The sequence below is a fragment of the Neoarius graeffei genome, chromosome 4 (assembly GCF_027579695.1).
Source record: "Neoarius graeffei isolate fNeoGra1 chromosome 4, fNeoGra1.pri, whole genome shotgun sequence".
Lineage (NCBI taxonomy): Eukaryota > Metazoa > Chordata > Actinopteri > Siluriformes > Ariidae > Neoarius > Neoarius graeffei.
Genome location: NC_083572.1, coordinates 31353583 through 31373429, shown reverse-complemented (window position 1 = coordinate 31373429; position 19847 = coordinate 31353583). Strand labels below are relative to the sequence as shown.

The window sequence follows — 19847 nt, the reverse complement described above, 5'->3', positions numbered from 1 at the left end:
CATAACTATTTTAGGCTGGAACATTAATCTTTTTTGTTAGAGATGAAAGATAATTATTTTTCTTTATATTTAAAGTTAACCTGTTTACTGTAAGCCAACCATAAACCTGAGCAAGTTCACTGCTAACAATGGTTTTGATGGATTTTAAGTCTTTATCAGCATAAAGGATATTCGTATCAGCGAAAAGACAGAAACTAAGTTTATTAGAAGAATATTGTATGGTGTTCATGCATATCAGAACCAAAAGTGGCCCAAGAATCGAGCCCTGAGGCACACCACAACTCATTAGTGCGCTCAGATACACAACTATCGATAGCTGCTGTTTGCATTCAACCACTTGGGGAAAGAGGAAAACCAATTGTTAATGATTCTTTGAAAACCATAATGTTTTGGTTTTCCCAACAAGATATTACGATTAACCATGTCAAAAGCTTTCTTCAAACTGATAAAGATTCCACACAGAAACAGGTGCTTATACATATTGGTTTGTACTGAATTATATCTAATATCGCAAACTGTGTGGAATGTGATTTGCGGAAACCATACCATGCCTTATATAGAAGTCCATTTTCCTCGATAAAAGATGTCATCCGGTCGTACATTAACTTTTCATAAATTCTATTAAAAGCTGATAAAAGGGATATAGGCCTATAATTATTTCAGTCATATTCATCATTGGACTTAAACACTGGCACTATTTTTGACAGCTTAAACTTAACTGGGTATACACCCTGAGAAAAGATACATTTAGTAGTGTTGGTATAGGCTAACTAATATCATTTACAGATTTCAATAACTGTATTGGACACGAGTACAGACCATGAGCTTTATTATTAAGGATGGAAAAAATTTCTAGTTGCACTTCGACAGCTGTTACCAGTTGAAACAAGAATGATGACTGAGAGGATTTCAATTTAGCAAGAAAATCAAGGATGTTATTGATGGAGATGTGTTTGGCATACTTGGAACTGGCACAGGCAGGGCAAGCTATTCTGATTGCTACTTGTTTTGGTTAGTTAAATCCTTGAGATTTATCTCGCTTGCAGATTCTGCTTGCTGCTTAATAGTAGAGCAGATAAGCAGATGAATCGTGCACAAGATGATAAAAGCATGAAACTTTCAGGGTTTGTTCTTCAGGGCATAATTTAAGATCTAGAGGCGCTCTCAGTTTGACCTTGGAGGTCAATTAGAGGTCATTGAGGTCATCAATAGAACATTTCTATGCATGAGAGCTGAAATGGGTGTGTTTTTGGGAGCAATTTTGCTAAAAATGTACAGCAAGTATAAATATGCATGTATTAAGGCATAATCAAGTAAATAAACAAATAGATATACACCCATAGAGGTAAATGAATGAAATAAACAAAAAACTTGATAATAACGTAAAATTGGGAAATGGCAGATGAACTGTAACTGATAGATACCCAGGTAAACTACATAAATTTAATCATTAAACTGGAAGGATTTCTTATCTGTTAGTGAAAACAAAACAGAATTGTTCCACTTTTTTCTGTTCAAATTGCTGCCATGGCATTAGCTCCTGGCAAAGTATATGCCACAAACGAAAAAAATGTCCTCAGCTCTCCTGTTGACTGTGATGTAAGTAATTTGGTTCCATGCACTCAAGAGGAGGCAGACACAAGGCTATTCCTTCATGTGGCAGATGCTGCTAAAAAGGGACTTAAGAATGTGTTAGTTAGAACAGTGGATTCAGATGTGGTTGTCTTGGCAGTAGCTGCATTTCAGAAAGTTGACCTTGAAGAAATGTGGATAGCCTTTGGAACTGGTAGCACTTTCTGCTATATTGGCATCCACAAGGTGGTTGCTGCTCTTGGTCCTTCCACTAGCGATGCTTTGCTCACATTTCATTCTTTCACTGGCTGTGATACAACATCAGCATTCTGTGGCTGTGGTAAAAAGACTGCTTGGGACACGTGGCTTGTGTACCCAGAAGTCACGGAGGCTTTTCACGAAATGTTGCAAATGCCACAAGAACTGAGTGACCTGTCTTTGTCACAGCTGGAATGCTTTGTTGTTCTCATTTATGACAGAACAAGTGCATGTGTAGGTGTCAATGAGGCACGGAAACATCTTTTCACATGAAAGTCAAGATTGTTGGAAAACATCCCCCCTACACAAGCTGCTTTGAGACAACACATCAAACGAGCCATGTATCAGGCTCATGTATGGAACCTTGCCTTGGTTATTAGGCCCCAGTTGCCAAGTCCTTCAGACTGGGGATGGGTTAACAGTGACGATGGATGGCAGCCACTTTGGACAACACTACCTGAGGCCTCACAATCGTGCTATGATCTTTTGCATTGTGGCTGCAAAAAGGGCTGTTGTGGTCACTGCAAATGCAAAAAGGCAGAATTGAAGTGTACTGCCCTTTGTGCATGTTCTGGAGACTGCAATGATTAGAATACTCACATTAGACCTGTATCACTTGTATCACTCATTTGGAAGTCATTTTACAATTACAAAGTATATACTGCTTGGCAATATGCTACAAAATCATAAAAGTTGTTGAAATTGACATAACACATCATATATTTTAGAGTGACCTTCATCTTAACCTTGACTTCTAAGTGTAATATCACTATAAATGGACCCTCATGACCTAGAAAAATGGAAATCCACATGTAATTACAATTTTTGTCACACTTATATGATAAAATGCCCCAATTTTTAATCCTTTCCATTGAAATTGCACATAACAAGGGTCGATGACCTCTAAATGACCTCCAAGGTCAAACTGAGAGCGCCTCCAGATCTTAAATTAATTGTTATGCCCTGGAGAACAAACCCTGAAAGTTTCATGCTTTTATCATGTTGTGCACAATTCTTATGTTTATAGGGCCTTAACAGCTCTACTATAATGAATGTTATGTTGACCAGTAATGTCTTTCTTCTTTTGGGTGATGTAGTGGTACATAATGTCTCTCTTCTTTCATAAAGTAGTGTAGTCTAAACCAGTGATGTGATGCTTCATCACCCATTTACGTTATGCATAGATAACTTGGCCTCATCAATTAAATCATCAGCCTCCAATCACATAGTTACAACACACTCTTGAATGTGAATATATACGCATGTTTGTTCCACAATAAACTGAGAAACATCTCTGAACAGTTGTATGTGTCAGTGACTGTTTGCTCCCGGATTGATCTGTGAAGCAGAATCTCTTAGGTAGCAGAGGTCCACATTCATACATACTTTGTCAATTCAACCTCCTTTGGTATGGACAGGACATAACAGTTATGTTGCATAGGAGGAAGTCTACAACCTAGTTGACTAATTGACAACCCACCAATGCAAAATGATCATTTAGCATATTAGAAACATGCAATCGATTCTTTGTCATGCTGTTATTATTTTTAAGGATCTTTAAGTGTTAGGCACTTCGAAGACCTTTTTTCTCCTTTTTAATAAAAAAGTATTCATCCCCTCCCAAGTTTTTTTCCCATGTTAGCTGTATTATTGTTGAAGTACTAAAAATATTCTTTTTTTTTTTTACTTAATCTAATTAAATTGTTAATTTAATTGCAATAAAATTGATTTAATATCTCCAAAGGCAAATAATTGTTTTTTTTTTTTTAATATCTTAATTGAATCTCTTATACCTTTAAGTAATTCAGGGTTTAGATTATTGCTTTACTTTTTTTTGAATAGGGTATTTAGCTGTGTGTGTGTGTGTGTGTGTGTGTGTGTTTACAATTTTATTTAGCTTTTTGTAAAATGATGAAAAAATCATCACTGTCACAATAATATTCACATCACTGTCGCCATGGAAGAAAAAAAAGCATTCAAATTCACCTGGAAAACATTAAACTTTTAAAACCATCTGTTAAATTAGAAAAATCACCTGTGTGTTTTGTTTGATTTGTTTTACTTTTCAGAACATCGATGTTGGTATCTCCCATGAGACACACCATTTTTTCAGAGGAAATTAACTTCTCAATTGTGCTCTCAAAATATTTTTGAAATTGTTCAGGCAAATTACGTTGTCAATATATGATGCCACATACAATGCTTTTTTCCCCCCGATAAAACACATTTCTATCCAAAGTGCTTGAAAAGCTATTTTAGATGTTTTCTCTAGGATCACAATCAAGAGTCATCATTAATAAACATTCCAACACCCCCAGCTGAAAAGGTGTTGGTACATATTCAAAATTATATCCAGGTGTATTTGGGATATCTGCTTCAAAATTTGAATTGATAATTCTTATTTCTGTTATACCAAGTACATGAAAATAAAAATCAAGTTCTTGAAGAAGATGGCTTCCAAGATTTTCTTAGATTTAATATTTCTTACATTATGAAAAACTGAAACACTTTGTTCAATATAATTTTGAATCAAAGTATTTTTCATTAGTTCAAAGCTATATGGACATAAGTATGTACTGCATAGATATGTAGAAAAATCAGGGTTATTTACATTGATCTGTTTCAGCATTAAGACTAAATAGATTTATATCGTAAAGGTTAGGCGTGTTAAGATTTCATTTTGATTTCTTAACGGAAGAAAGGCTGTTATTAAATCTGCCGTGAAAAGAAGCAATATCTCCCTGATAACTCAAATTGCATAGGTTCCTATAAAATCATCATAGCATAGCAGCTCCGTTACACTTAATGACATGCCGCTATCCTTTAAGTCGCTGCCGCAACGCTTACAATTTAGGCCTACAATACAAGGCTAGAATCAACATGCATGTGCTTTGAGCAGGTAATCAATACAGTCGGTCAATGCTGTAAGCATGGCAAGCCCATGGTCCTAACTGCTGTTTTCAGCGATAGGTATTCCGCGCTGATTGGCTGAGTGCGTGCAGCATCCTGTGTTGACTTGCTGAGCGAAGCACAATTCATATTCATAGGTAAGTTATGTAAAGATGGTGGAGCCTTCAAGCAGAGTTCAAATGGGCAGAACACTGGCAGGTTGCAGCCTAATTATGGAGTTTTTCCACAAAGAAAACTGCGGAAAACAACTCTGCTGCTGACGGTGATGGCACTGATGCCACTTTCCAGGGAGCTACCAGTAAACGGCAAGAACGCTCTCATCAGAGCAGAAAACAAAAAAGCAAAAACATAAATCTGGCATAGATCCAGTTTGACTGGTTGGTGGTTACTCCAGGAGAAAAGGCTATGTTCAGAATGTTCAGATCTTGGCTGTGTGCACATGTGAAAAACACATGGTCCAGCTGTTTATGGTGATACGTCACTGTCAATCTAAAACGCAGCAGTCTAAACATAGAAATAGTCTAGGACCTGGCTTAGACATGTATGCACATAATTTAGGAGAGGATAATTCAACTGTTATAGGCTAATTTGACCCCAAGGAATAATGTAGGTACAGTCCCTTTAAAAACTACATTTCCCATCAGCCAACTTCCACGTTGACCTACGTCACGCATGGGCGGGATCACCAACGTCACATCCACCATGAAGGCATAAGTAACGGAACACAGTTCCGCTTCCTCCTCTTTCCGTCTGGACTCCAAGCCGTCTGGATACAAAGAGGATTCGCTCCACGAGCAAACCCAAAATAAGACGTCTTTTCTTCTCTTTCTTGCAAGATCCACGATTCAGCGCGATTTCTTTGTTTACCTTTGGCCACGGTAAAAATCCAAAAATCGCGTGATCTAACTCAAATGAGTTACAACCGGTTTTTATTTCTATTATCAAGTACGTACCAAACTTCCGCCAAGCAGTTAATTTAAAAGTTAGGAGCGACCGAAATTCCTCCTAATTATAATTCTGTGCACATTGTTTGATCAGAGACTTTTTCATCACGAGCGACCACGCGTTGGACCAAGAAATCCTCTGCTTCACGGAAGGCTTCACAACGGTGAAACTCCAAAGTCTCGGAACATCTCTTCATAATTTTGCTAAAGGCAAGATACTGAGTAAGACTGGCACTTGGGCAGATAAACCTAGTCTTAGGAATTAGCTTTTATTGAACTAGTGTGAATTTAAACTCAGGAACGTTTTAATTGTTACACTGTAGACACGCAGCATGTTGAATTGATTTATTTTGTTTTAATCTCTCAATTGTTTAATAGATAGGCTGTGCATGCTTCTCTATCTTTTCTAACACCTTAATTCCATTCTTATACATATCTTGACCTCATCAAGATTTCAGTGGATTTAGTAGTGTTATGAGCTAGCTTCCCTTTTGTCTTAGCTTAGCCACACAAGGTTAATCTAGGCCTACACGAACACGTGGTCACCAGGCCTCACACACAAACACGTGGCCACTCACAAACACACCTTAGCTAGCATTCCTTTGTCTTAGCTTAGCCACACGAGGCTAATCTAGGCCTACACAAACACGTGACCACTCACAAACACACCTTAGCTAGGATTCCTTTGTCTTAGCTTGGCCACACGAGGCTAATCTAGGCCTACACAAACACGTGGCCACTCACAAACACACCTTAGCTAGCAATCCATGCTAACTCCTTTGTTCTCCTCAAATCCCACGTGCTGATCCCTACACCACGTGGACACACACGAACATACCTAGCTAGCATCCCACGCTAGCCTTCTGCTCAGGCCATAGGGCCTTTCACACACACAAGCACACATTAGTAACACGTGGTCAACTCCCCCATGTGGCCACCACTCACAAACACACCTTAGCTAGCTTTCCTTTGTTTTAGCTTAGCTACACAAGGCCTCACACCCACAAACACACCTTAGTTAGCAACAGAGCTAATACTTTGTTCTACTTAGATAACATCCCTTTGTCTTAGCTAGCAACCAAGCTAGGCCTCCACCATGTGGACACACCCACACAAATACACACACACCATATCATATTTGTATATAATGATTCCAACTTATTATCCATTTTTATCTTTGTTATAATAAATTCCATTATTATTGAAACTGTGTGTCTTTATTTGTGTTCCAATATTTCTGAAGTTGCCCAATCTCCAAAGAATTCTAAAGGTGCATATAAGTTATGTAATACGGTAAGTGATCATAATAATTTGGAATACCATAATTTAGCTGTTTGGTAATTTATTATTAAGCACAAAAATTAATGGTATTAATTAATGAGACTGATTCCATGAGTGATTTAATGATATGAGACTGATTCAATGAAACGATATGAGACTGATTCAATGAGAATGATTCAATGGTATGATTCAAATGAGACTGATTCAATTTCAATTATTAACCTTCAGATTTAATTAGATTGATCACTCAATTACCCAAATGCACCTACAATAACTTGGGATGTGTGCCAAAATCGTTATCTGGGGCAAACAGCCTGAAAATTACCAATCCAAGATGGCCACCGGTATTACAGTATTATTGTGTTACTCCATGTTCCTGACCCTGGTTTATGTGACACAAACAGTAATAATGTGATGTTAAAAGTTGTACTGTTGGCTGTTAAACATTTAGGCTCTCAAGATATTGCTGCCTACTAAAGTAATAAGTTTTGTATTTTTCACTTTAACATTCCATTGATCATAATAGTATGACTGAAAATACAATTTCTTTATATTAAATCAAATGCTTGTTTGCTTATACTCTCCTAAATTATGTGCACAGATCTCCCAATTCCATGATTTCATGTTTGAGGTAGGGTTATTCTGTTTTACTCATGTTTTCTGTGAAACTGCAATTTTGGCCTTTTTTTTTTTTTTTACACTACCTTGCCCTTGACCATAGCTTGTTCCCTTTTCCTTCAATCATGAAAATGAGGTCACTAATGGATTCCCTGTACCTCAAAACCCATAAAATGAGGTATTGCACATATTTCTGTGATTAGTGGTTCAAAAATTGACAGTTTCAATATGGCTACCAGCAGCCATCTTGGATTGGTAATTTTCGGCCTGTTTGCCCGGATAGCGACTTTGGCACACATCAAGTTATTCCTTGGGTTCAAATTAGCCTATAACAGTTGAATTATCCTTTCCTAAATTTTGTGCATACATCTCACCCAGATCCTCTACTAAAAGGGACTAGAAAGCTCAGAAACCTAAAGGGGCACAGAATTGCTCTTGTGCAGCTGACTGCTCTTTTCTTACTGGTTCTGCAGATGGAAATTTTGCCAAATGCCAGGTCATCAGATGTTGAAATTCATTTTATTGTCACTTCAGTATTAGGTACTTTTTTAAAATAGTCATCCGCAATATTGCCAAAGTTATCAATAATTATCAATATTTTGGACTTGTGCCATGTTGCATCACTATTCACTTTCTTTGATGCCAAATAACTGCAGTTTCCCTTGGAACAGTACATTGCTTGTAAGATGCAAGTGGGTAACTCTAGACTACTTTTTTTCTGTTTTTAGGGTGGGAAAGGGGATTCTTTTAAAGTTAAGTAAAATACAACCTTTTCTGCAACATGCTGAACTGGTAAAAATCAGCTCTAGACGTCACCAGAAGCCACAAAATGAACCCTTATATTTCAATTTTTTTTTTTTTGGGGGGGGGAATGACCTGATGACCTGTATTCATCCTAGCTGCCAGAACCCTCTCTTGCACCATTCATTTTTAGGTTGTACTGGTAGTTACCAGCGGTGTTACAAGCGGTCGCGTTGTCGATGGCTTTAGAGATGGCCTTAACTTTAATTAATAAATTGTGAAGTTTGGCGCTGTCATCACATCCATCGCGGTCATTATGTCTGTCCTCCAGCTCATCAACCCATTGCATGCATTGCTTAATTCCTGTGCATCATCACTATTGGACAAAGCATCTCTGTTTGACTTGTCCATGATCTTTGATCGAAGTGATTCAAATTCTCTGGTCAGATTCCTCAGCTGGTTTTTCATGTCCTTTTCATATTTGCTTAATGTCTCCCATCATAAGCGTAATATGTAACTCTATCTATCTATCTATCTATCTATCTATCTATCTATCTATCTATCTATCTATCTATCTATCTATCTACTGCTCTCAGTCACCAAGTTCATAGCTGCCACTCCTCACCAATAAAACAGAAAGCTTTCTTCACTCCCTGTCCTCCACTACCTTTATCATCAATAAAAGAGCACATTAAGTGTTCCTAAGCATGATAAGTTTTACTCTATCAGATACATTTTTAGCGATATAAACCAAATGAGGCTTCAGATTTTGACACCAGTACTGTGAAGATATCCTTGGACAAGTTCTCAAAAGTAGATTTTGCATACGGAGTAAATTCATCATAAACTAGGAAGATCACAGGCATTAAAATATTGGTTTTCAGCCTTGTCCTTTGTGTACAGAGATTGTTCTGGATTCTCTAAATATTTTAATGATATGTACCATAGAGTATGTGATCCCCAAATTATTTCCAATTTTAAAAAGTGAGGAACATTATTTTTAATTTGCTGCACTACTTGCCCAACTGTTTTTCAGAGAGTGATGAACTCCTCTCCATCTTTACTTCTGAGAGACTCAGACTAATTACTGACTTGGTGCCAATTAACCTATTCATTTGTGAAATATTCCACCAGGTTTTTTTTTTTTTTTTAGCAGTACACAATTTTTCCAGTCTTTTATTGCCCTAGCCCAACTTTTTTTTTTAAATATGCTACTTGCATTAAATTCAAAATGATCATATATTGTTAAAAAAAAGTTTTTTTTTTTCCAGTTTCAACCTTTGATATCTTGCCTTTGTAATATTTTCAACAAAATATATGGTTTCTATGCTTGCAAATCACCACATTGTTTTTATTTACATTTTTACACAGCAGCTCACCTTTTTCGGAAACAATGTTGTAATCAGGTAATCATCAAATAGCCACTTAAAAGATTAGCACACAGATGCAGTATACCCAGTTTCACCTTGTTGGACTTGCAGTTCCTGAGAAACAGTTACTTGAATTTAGCCTCACCCTACATTTTGCAACCTATCCTCAGAATTACATGTGTTTCATATTTTGTGTGAATCAGTTCATCCAGGCATGAGTTTACAACTGTTCAAGTAAATTATGCTCCGCCTCCATAGAACTGACTTGCATAGTGGCCAGACTGCTTACAAATCTCAACACATTTCTGATAATTATGGAAGGGCACACAGAGTAGCAGAAGAGAGTACTACTAACTGAAAAAATGTCATGTCTGTAGCATCTATGGAAAAACAACAGAATTCTAAGCACTATGTGCTTGACCCCCTCATTACCCACACACCAAGCAGCCTAGTTTAGACCAGTTTTGATTCAAAGAGTGTTTCTAACATACATAGGCAAAGAAAGTTTAATTAAATATCAAACATAATTAAGAAATGACAGGTTTCAAAGTTACATACCTCATCAAACCTGAGGACATCATTAGATAAAAGGTTGACAGTCTGTCCTGTAGTGGTCTTTCCCATAGCGACATTATTAAGGCACAGTGCCTGAGAGAAATTTTTTTTGAAAGACTCTTATAGCATCACATTTAACATGTACAAAAGATAACAGGACTAATCATTTTGAATAAAAAAAAAAAGTATTACTGGTTATTGATGTGATTCAGTACAAAAACAGACCTTTTTGTAAATCATGTGGCACATGGCGATGCGAAATCTCATGCCAGCTCTCTGGACATGGAAGAAATAAAGGTGGTGCAGCATTGTGAGGCCCAGTGTGGAGAGAGACACCCCAGCAGCATAGCCATAGGCCTCATACAGTGCATCCGTGTTATTGGGATCATAGTACTCAAAGTATTGAATAAGCTTGCCCAGAAACACTGGCTGCACCAACTTAATAACTTCCTGTAAAGAGGGAGACAGAAGAGCGATATCATTTTAACGCATTACTCATGATTTTTACTATCTGATGACATGTGGTCAAACAGTGTCAGAAGCTCACAATGTCTGTTGTAGGAGATATACAGTCAGATCCAAAACATTTGTATGTTGGCAGTTACATTCTTGTTATTTTAGCTGTGTACCAAAGTATACTGGAATTGAAATGAAATAGTGTGCTAGTTAGTTAGTGATTGAGTATTTATATCTAAATACAGTAAACAATATAGGAATTACAACACTTTATATATGTAGTCCCCCCTCCCCCTCTTTTTAAAGAGCCAGTAGTAACTGGACAATTGGGTGCTCAGCTGTTTTATGGCCAATTGTGTGTTATTCCCAGACTATTTCACTTACAATGGATTCAAGAAGTCTAAACACACCTGATAAAATTGCATTTAATGCAGTTGCCAAAAGTATATGGACACCTGATCAATCACACCCATATTGTGATAGTTGAACATCCCATTATAGATTTAGTCCTAGATTTATTATATACTACTGATATAAATATGTAATATGCAAGTAAATATGCAAGACTGTTTGGAAATTGCGCTGAAAGGTAGCGGTCTCTCCCGCTAAGATAATGGAGAAAGATGATGCTATAACAGTAGAGATGAAAGCAGCTGCTTTTCATTCATCGTCTCATCTCAAGTTTGTTTTAAACAGACCATGCAAGTAAAGTCTGAAACTGTGCACGCGTGGGCATAAATAGGATTCATGGGACGTTTCTGCCTAAAAATAAATATAGCAGAAGACTAACACAAGTTTGCATCACAGCCTTTCTTCAGCAGAAATGATATATGAAATCTGATCACAAGTGGGTCACTGAAGATACATTCATAACGCTAGGTGTGATTGGCAGCGTGTCTTAGCTGTCTAATTACCAAGGATGCATCTTAAAAACGCAGGTACGAATGGGGCCTTAGTTCCAGTAAAGGGGAATTCTTAACACTACAGCATAGTCAGTCTCATCTCATCTCATTATCTCTAGCCGCTTTATCCTTCTATAGGGTCGCAGGCAAGCTGGAGCTTATCCCAGCTGACTACAGGCGAAACGCGGGGTACACCCTGGACAAATCGCCAGGTCATCACAGGCCTGCATAGTCAGTCATTTTTGATAATAGTATACTTCAAACATCATACGTAGCAACAGTTTGAGGAAGGACTTGTGTCTGTGATCGTCACATCTCAAAGTTTAATCTTTTAGAAAAAATCTTACATGGTTGCATAAGCATGCACACCCTTTAACTAATAATTAACTTTGTTGAAGCACCTTTTGCTTGTAATACAGCACTCAGTGTCTGTGGGTAAGAGTTTACCAACTAAGGACATCTTGAGTTGGGGATTTTATTCCACTCTTCCTTGCAAAAATCCTCCAGATCCATCAAATGGGAAGAGGATTGCCTGTGCACAGCCCTCTTTGAAGTCATTCCACAGGTTTTTTTTTTTTTTTATAAAATTTAGTTCAGGACTCTTAGTGGGCCATTCCAAAACTTCTATAGTCATCATCATCATCATCTTCTGAAGCCACTGTTAACATTATTGATTTGTGCTTTGGGTCATTATGATGTTGAAAGGTGAAATATTTCTTCATTTTCAAATGTGTAACAGAGGCCTGCAGGCTGTGTCAAAAGAGATTTTGTTTGTGCAGCTATCCATGATTTCCTTTATCTTGACTAAAGCCCCCAGTTCCAACCAAAATGAAGCAACTTCACAACATGAAGTGACCACCACTATGCTGCACAGTGGGTATGGTGTACTTTGGGTGATAAGCTCTCTCTCTTTTTTTATAAATATATTTTTCATATATTTTAGAATTATGTCCATGAACTACACTCACCAGCCACCTTAATAGGAACTTGTTCTTGATTCTAATGGCCCTTTTCCACTACCCTTTTTCAGCTCACTTCAGCTCGCTTCAGCCCGACACGGCTCGCGTTTCGACTACCAAAAACCAGCACGACTCAGCTCGTTTCAGCCCTGCTTAGCCCCTAAAACTCGCACCGTTTTGGAGTGGGGCTGAAGCGAGCCAAGCCGTGCCGAGTGAGGTTGGGGGCATGAGCAGACACTCCCCTGTGCACTGATTGGTGAGGAGGAGTGTCCTCACATGCCCACACACGCCCCGCGAGCGCGCTGGGATCTGTAAACACCGCAAACCCGGAAGGAGAAGAATTACGAATTACGAGAATTTCTGAAGCCTTATGCGCCTCGCCTCATCTATACGCTCTTGCCAGTATCTGTCCGCGTTGTCAGTGACAACAAGCCACAGCACCAAGACCAGCAACACTAACGACTCCATGTCCTCCATGTTTATTGTTTACTATTCGGGTCGTGAGACTACCGCTTAAAAGATCACTGAATCAGTGACATACAGAGCATCGTGGACGAGTTCACGGAGCGCAAGGCTCGTCGTATGCCCTTCAAATAATGAAGGGCATACGACGTATGCCCTTCAAAAAAATTTCTGACTCTTCCTGTCACCGTTGCAACCTCTGAGCGCTCATTCGTATGCCCTTCAAATAATGTGCGCAGTATAGGCTATTGATGTTTTATTATGAGCCATGTACAGTATCCTAATGTTTTTTGTTTCTGAGTTACATGTTCGTTTGAAGGACTTGATGTACTAAATAACATAGTTGCACCCGGTAGTGTTGAAATTGGTAAACACCGCAGTTGCGGACATTTTGTAGCCTAAAATGATGTTATGATAAGCTTTAATAAAGGGCCCGGTCATTTGCCCCGCCCCCGGCCCGGCTCTGACTTGTTCCGCCACTGTCACTGATGTCACTGTTTGCGCTGCTTAACGACATCACCTGACGTCCACCCACTTTCGCTAACTCCACCCAATGTGTCCACCCACTTCCAGCCAGCACGGTTCAGCGCGGTTGTAGTCGAAATGCAACTCCAACAGCCCCGCTCAGCCCGACTCAGCTCGACTCGGCACGGCACGGCTCAGCCGCGTTTGTAGTGGAAAAGCGGCATAAGATTCCTGTCTTTGGCTGGCAGGAGTGGAACCCAATGTAGTCTTCTGCTGATGCATGCTGAGATATTTTTTTCTGCTCACCTTGGTTGTAAGGAGTTGCTACGAGTTGTTATATCCTTCCTAACAGCTCAAACCAATCTGGCCATTTTCTTCTGACCGCCCTTAACAAGACATTTCCACCCACAGAACTGTCACTCACTCAATGTTTTTTTTTGTTTTTTGCACCATTCTGTGTGAACTCTAGAGACTATTTCCCCACTCTGATGTTTGAACTGAACATTAGCTGAAGCTCCTGATTTGTATCTGCATGATTTTATGCATTGTGCTGCTGTCAAGGGATTGGCTGATTAGATAACTGCATAAAACAGCAGGTGTATAGATGTACCTAATAAACTGGCCGGTGAGCGTATACCTTGTTCTCATCAGACCATAACACATTTTACCAGATATTTTTATTTTATTTAGGCAGGCTTGGACTTTTTTTACATGAGGAAGGGCTTCCAACTAACCATGCCATAGCATAGACAATTTGAAGAATACAAGAGACTGTTGTCAGATACAGGTAGTGAGCAGTATTTTCCAGATATTTCTGCAACTCTTTTAATGTTGCTGTAGGTCTCCTGGCAGCCTCCCCGATAAGCTTTTCTTTTGTCAATTTTGGAGCAACACTCTGTTCTTGGTAATGTCATTGTTGTACCCCATTTTCTCCACTGATTGATGATAGCCTTCACAATGTTCCACAGAACATGTCAAATTTTGGAAGTTATTTTCTATCCCTCACCTGATCAATACCTTTTGACTTTGAGATACCATACATGTTTTGCAAGCTCTTTGCAGACCATAGCATCAGCAGTCAGATGGCAGAAACCAGGTAGAGGTGACGAAAATCCAACAGAAACACTTTGACACTGATCAAAATCACTTCATTGATGACAGAGGCGTTGAACATGATTGGTTAATTCTGAATACAGTCACATGTCCCATTATAAGAGTGTGCGCACACTAAAGCAACCAGGATACTGTAAGTCTTCAGTTGAATTTTGTTGGTTGCTATATCCCACTAAAAATGGAAAAAGATCCGATGTGTGTTGTAAATCTTCGTAGATGACCATCAAAACATTAGTTTCATCAGAAGTAAGAGGACTGGAGAATAAGGAGACCAACAGTCAAAGTATAATGAAAGAGATAACTTACTGGATGCTTGGACACAGTCTGCACATTCTATAGCCTAAACAAGAGGATTTATACAGCTGGTTTTTATACGGATGTGTGCATACCTTGGTAGGTGCGCGCGCGCGCGCGCACACACACAAAGATGAGCATTCACACACTATCGACACCTGAATTGTGTGTCATGTAGAGCACATTTTTGTTTCTTTTTTTTGTATGTTGCTAAGGGCATCTGCTAAATGCCTGTAATGTAATGTTTTTGTTGCCAGATTCTTATTCTCATTGCTCCAAAATCAATCACAGATCACTGTTTTCTAAACAATTGAACTGTACATTTTGTAACCTGTGTATCTGTTTGACTGACACTTATACTGATCACGAAGACAGCACTGACTTGGCATGAAGTTGGTTCAATTATTATATTTTAATATTATATTCTATCTGATATAGAAAACTACTTTTGCCATGTTGGTATGGCTTAAACTGTTTTAACATGGGCAGCGATGTCAGGTACGCAAGGGAGGCGGATGTAAGTGCAGAAGTAAATCAGCTTACTAATAACAGTGCAGTCTATATACCGTACAAAGTACACAAACACACACAAAGGCAAACTGTCCAAATCGGCAGGCAAAATCCAAACACGTGAAACAGGCAAAATGGTCGGGCGAGGCGCAAACAGAACATCAGAGGCAAAGCAAGAACGGAAACGAGAAACAGGCACAGGAATCAGAAAACAGGAAATCAAGAATACGGGTAGAAAGGCTCGGTAATGCATGCAGACGTATTGTAATACTTCACAACGATCATGCATCAGCACAGTCCTTAAATAGGTGCACACAGATCCTTAATCGAGTTCAGGCGCGCATCGTTAATGGCACATGTGTTGGAGTCCACTCTGCACGCACACAGCCCAAGGCGCACCTTCAGGTGCATGCGCCACAGCGCGCAGGACTGACAAGTGAGAACAAATTGCACCCGATACAAGTTGTGCCCATGAAGAATGGTTAAGAGGATTTTCCTACATCATTATTTTAGACCTGGCATAATTCTCTAACCAAGTGTGTTTCTGGACCAACGATTTGTGTTAAAACCAGAGCCCTAAAATAGGCATTTACAAGCTCAGGTCACAGGTAAAACCTATAGCATAGAACAGACAAGATGGTATGCGTGTTTGAGGCTTCAAAGGCCCATGGTAACATCCTTATCTTTGTGACAACTTTGGGGTGAAGAACTTTTATACTAAAGTTTTTTGTAAGTGTTTTGTGAGGGAGAAGGCTGTTGAGGGAGAAGCCTAGAAGTGGGGAGAGGGAGGGAGGGGGAGAGAGAGAGAAAAGAGTACTGAACAAGCACTCCTAGGGGCAACATCGGAGTATGAGCCTGAAGTTTCAATAAAATCTTTTTCTCTTCTCCAAGTTTGTGCTTGCTTGCATCTTTAATAAAGTGGAAAACAGAAAACGTACTTCATCATCCATCCAGTGGTGCTGGAAGCAGGGTATGACTAAGAGCCATTGAGTGTTTTTCAACAGAAAACAACAAAAGCATGTGCATAATGGAGGTAAGCCATCAATCCTCCTTATTTCCTGCTGAGAACCTGCCAGTGAAGTAAAAATAAAGTGTGCAAGCAGGTTTTGGGCGGATACTGTACTACAGGGCTTTCCCCAAAGCACGGGTATGCGGCGCTCCTCCGCGCTGCGTGACGTCAGTGCTACACTTTCATGAGCATGCCAAAAAAAAAATTAAAATACCATAAACTGAACAATGCAGAGTACTTTCTGCACTTAAATCAGGGTTCCAACTCGGCCTTTTGAGCGCATGGGGCTGATAAGCAACGTTTCCTTACTGCTACGCTCACAATATTGCCGACACGCCTGTAAAAGTTGCCACTACACTAATAAAAAGACTTGTCAACCTTGAAAATGTGGACTTTTGTTTAATTTTCTCGTTATCCCCACATAGCAGAGACCACGCAGCGCCATGTGAACGTTCTAGATTCTTTGTACGCGAGTGACGTTACGCTTGACGTCCCAACCCGGCAGTCCACCATATTAAATAACCAGGAACCAGTACTTTGTGTGTGGGATATAACTGCTGCAATAATGCTATTCGTGGCAAAGAAAAACGGTCCTTCAGAATTCCCAAAATAATTAAAAATGGCGACGAAACAGATGAACTGTCCAGAAAGCACTGTGTATTGTGGTTAAAAAAAAAAAAACTACATTGTAAGGATTTAACTGAGGAAAAAGCTAATTACACCCACATGTGTGGTGACCACTTTATACCTGGTAAGTGTTCGTTGCTAATTAAAGCTGTATTTTCTGCTGATTAAACTGAACTTTTGAGCTTTAGCACAAGCACTCTGCTTGTCATCTTGCAGAAGCAATAGCAATTCTATGCGATAAAACAAATCCAGATTGGGCACCAACACTCAAATTAGGACACGATAAGATAAAGCCGAAAACTCATCTCGCAATATTGAGAAGCAACAGGATAAATCAAAAGACCTGCCAAGCAAGCAAGATTAGAAGCAGCACAAACTTTACACAAGATACACAAGAACAATGTGGGTCAACTTTGCCAGGTGAGATATTTGCGATGCCGTTCCAGTAACTTCATTTTACTTCTGCACTTTTTGTTTTACAGACATACCAGAGTCAAATGAAATTGTGCCCAAAACCCTCCCAGCAGAGACACATACTGAAAGTGACTGCCAGATGGAACTCGCTGGATTATAACTATCTAAAAAGAAGTAGTGCAATTGAGATATGACTTGTGAATCGGTGGGACCCAAGAAAAAAAAATATCGGAAGCTGATTTAACTTGATAAGATTGCCAAAGTATGCTGTGCCTTGTGTAATTTATCTCCATGGATTGTTCCTTTTGATTAGAATGATTTTACTTTGTCTATTGAAAGAAAATAGAATTAGCATAAAATCTATTACTTGCTTGATGTTTTTACTGCATGCTTTTAGACTCTGTACTCCATTTTGTCAAAAGATCTTTACTGTTTGAAATGTAAAGGTTTGTTGGATTAATAATATACAAAAAACATTAGAGGGTGGCACAGTGGTGTAGTGATCAGCGCTGTCGCCTCACAGCAAGAAGGTCCGGGTTCGAGCCCCATGGCCAGCGAGGGCCTTTCTGTCTGGAGTTTGCATGTTCTCCCCGTGTCCACGTGGGTTTCCTCCGGGTGCTCCGGTTTCCCCCACAGTCCAAAGACATGCAGGTTAGGTTAACTGGTGACTAAATTGACCGTAGGTGTGAATGTGAATGGTTGTCCGTGTCTATGTGTCAGCCCTGTGATGACCTGGTGACTTGTCCAGGGTGAACCCCGCCTTTCGCCCATAGTCAGCTGGGATAGGCTCCAGCTTGCCTGCGACCCTGTAGAACAGGATAAAGTGGCTAGATATAATGAGATGAGAAGAAATATTAGAATATCAAAATATGTTAATAAAATACACTAATGTACACGTCCTTGCATTTTGAATTTGTAGATCATCTAACATGATGGTGGGTGCTTACGTCACACTATTTGTCATGTGGTTGGACATGAGGAATTAAAACATACTCCACTCCCCATCCATGTAAGCACCCAGTGCATAGCTGTCTGAATAGTTCCGTATGGAGATCGACACTGATCATGCTAGTCAGGTTTACCTCCTTCCTTATGCTGTGTTCATGGTAACGTGCCATCTGTGTTCAGAGGTGCTTACATGTCATGCACGCAATACGTGCTGGCCCCAGGCAATTACCACCATTATAATAAAATGGTGTTTTAGCACCATTAAAATTATTTTGTTCCTGAAAATGACGTATGAACAGGTGAATGTGCATTCTCTGTCAGGGAGGGCAAAGTATTCTGTCAGAGATGGCTGGGAGATGGAGTGTTTATTAATACAAGTGAAGACAGGTAAACAATCCAGAATGTCAGGCAAAATCATAAAACAGGCAATAGGTTGAGTGAGGTACAAACAGGCTATTATAGACTAGGCAGAATCAGAGACGAGAAACAGGAAATCGGGGATCAGGAAACCAAACAAGGAAATAAGGCTCCACAATGTGTTAGCAGTGAATACTTCACAAAGTAAGCGCATTGTAACAGTTTATCTAGGCACGCTGATTGTGCCTTAATCCTGTGCAGGTGAGTGTCGTTTACGGCATGCGTGCTGTCCAGAGCGCACCCGAGAGTCTACCTGATGCACGCTCCAAGGCACGCAAGTATGACGCTCTTGCACAAAATTAGTACAAAAATTAAATATAGATATAAATACCTTATGCCAAATTATTATAGCATGTTCCAAACAAAGAAAAAAATCCAAGTCCTCATCTCCAACTTACGAGTACAAATGCAGTTAATGCATGAGTCCAAGTCATCAGTGCTCAAGTCCAAGTCAAGTCACGTCACAAGTCCTCAAAATTAGGGCACCAGTCCTGGATTCGAGTACTACAAGCCTGAAAGGCATATATTAGATCTTGGGTGGCTAACCCGCGGCTCGCGAGCCGCATGCAGCTCTTTGCCCGGTGTCATGCGGCTCTTACGTTCATATCAAAGTTTGTGTTTTGTTTTTTTTATGTGCGTGTGCGCTTTGCTTGAGTTCAGTATGGTATTTTCGTCAAATGCATCTTCGCTTTGCTTGGGTATATTACGGTATTTTCAGGTCGTGTCAAATGCGCATGTGCGTGAGATAATCGCTAAGTTTTCGGGCAAGGTGTATCTTGTGTCAAGTAGCCTCTCAAAAAGGCAATGAAAAAATGCACAGCAAAACGAAAATATGAAGACGAACATAGGACATTTTTAACAGAGTGGGAGTGTTTATACTTTTTTGTTGAACGTAATGGCAAGCCATTCTGCCTTATATGTCAGTTGTCATTAGCTCATTTCAAAGCTTCCCGCCTCCCTGAATAAGCAAGGAGCCAGATATGCAACACTAATTGAAAACCTGCACGAAAGCTTTGTAACCC

At 39.5% G+C, this 19847-nt stretch overlaps 1 protein-coding gene across 5 annotated transcripts in view; it reads right to left on the bottom strand.

The window, feature by feature from the left end:
- The window catches only part of abcc4 (ATP-binding cassette, sub-family C (CFTR/MRP), member 4), a 289814-nt gene that overhangs the window by 205436 nt on the left and 64531 nt on the right, over positions 1 to 19847 (bottom strand). For 3 of the 5 annotated variants that reach the window (XM_060919115.1, XM_060919116.1, XM_060919117.1), the window contains exons 4-5: positions 10475 to 10699; positions 10253 to 10342 (exon numbers count right to left, since the gene is read on the bottom strand). The exons of the other annotated variants lie outside the window; for them this stretch is intronic. In XM_060919115.1, coding sequence (XP_060775098.1) covers positions 10253 to 10342; positions 10475 to 10699 — 315 coding nt within the window. The remainder of the gene's footprint in view (positions 1 to 10252; positions 10343 to 10474; positions 10700 to 19847) is intronic. 5 annotated transcript variants of the gene reach the window in all.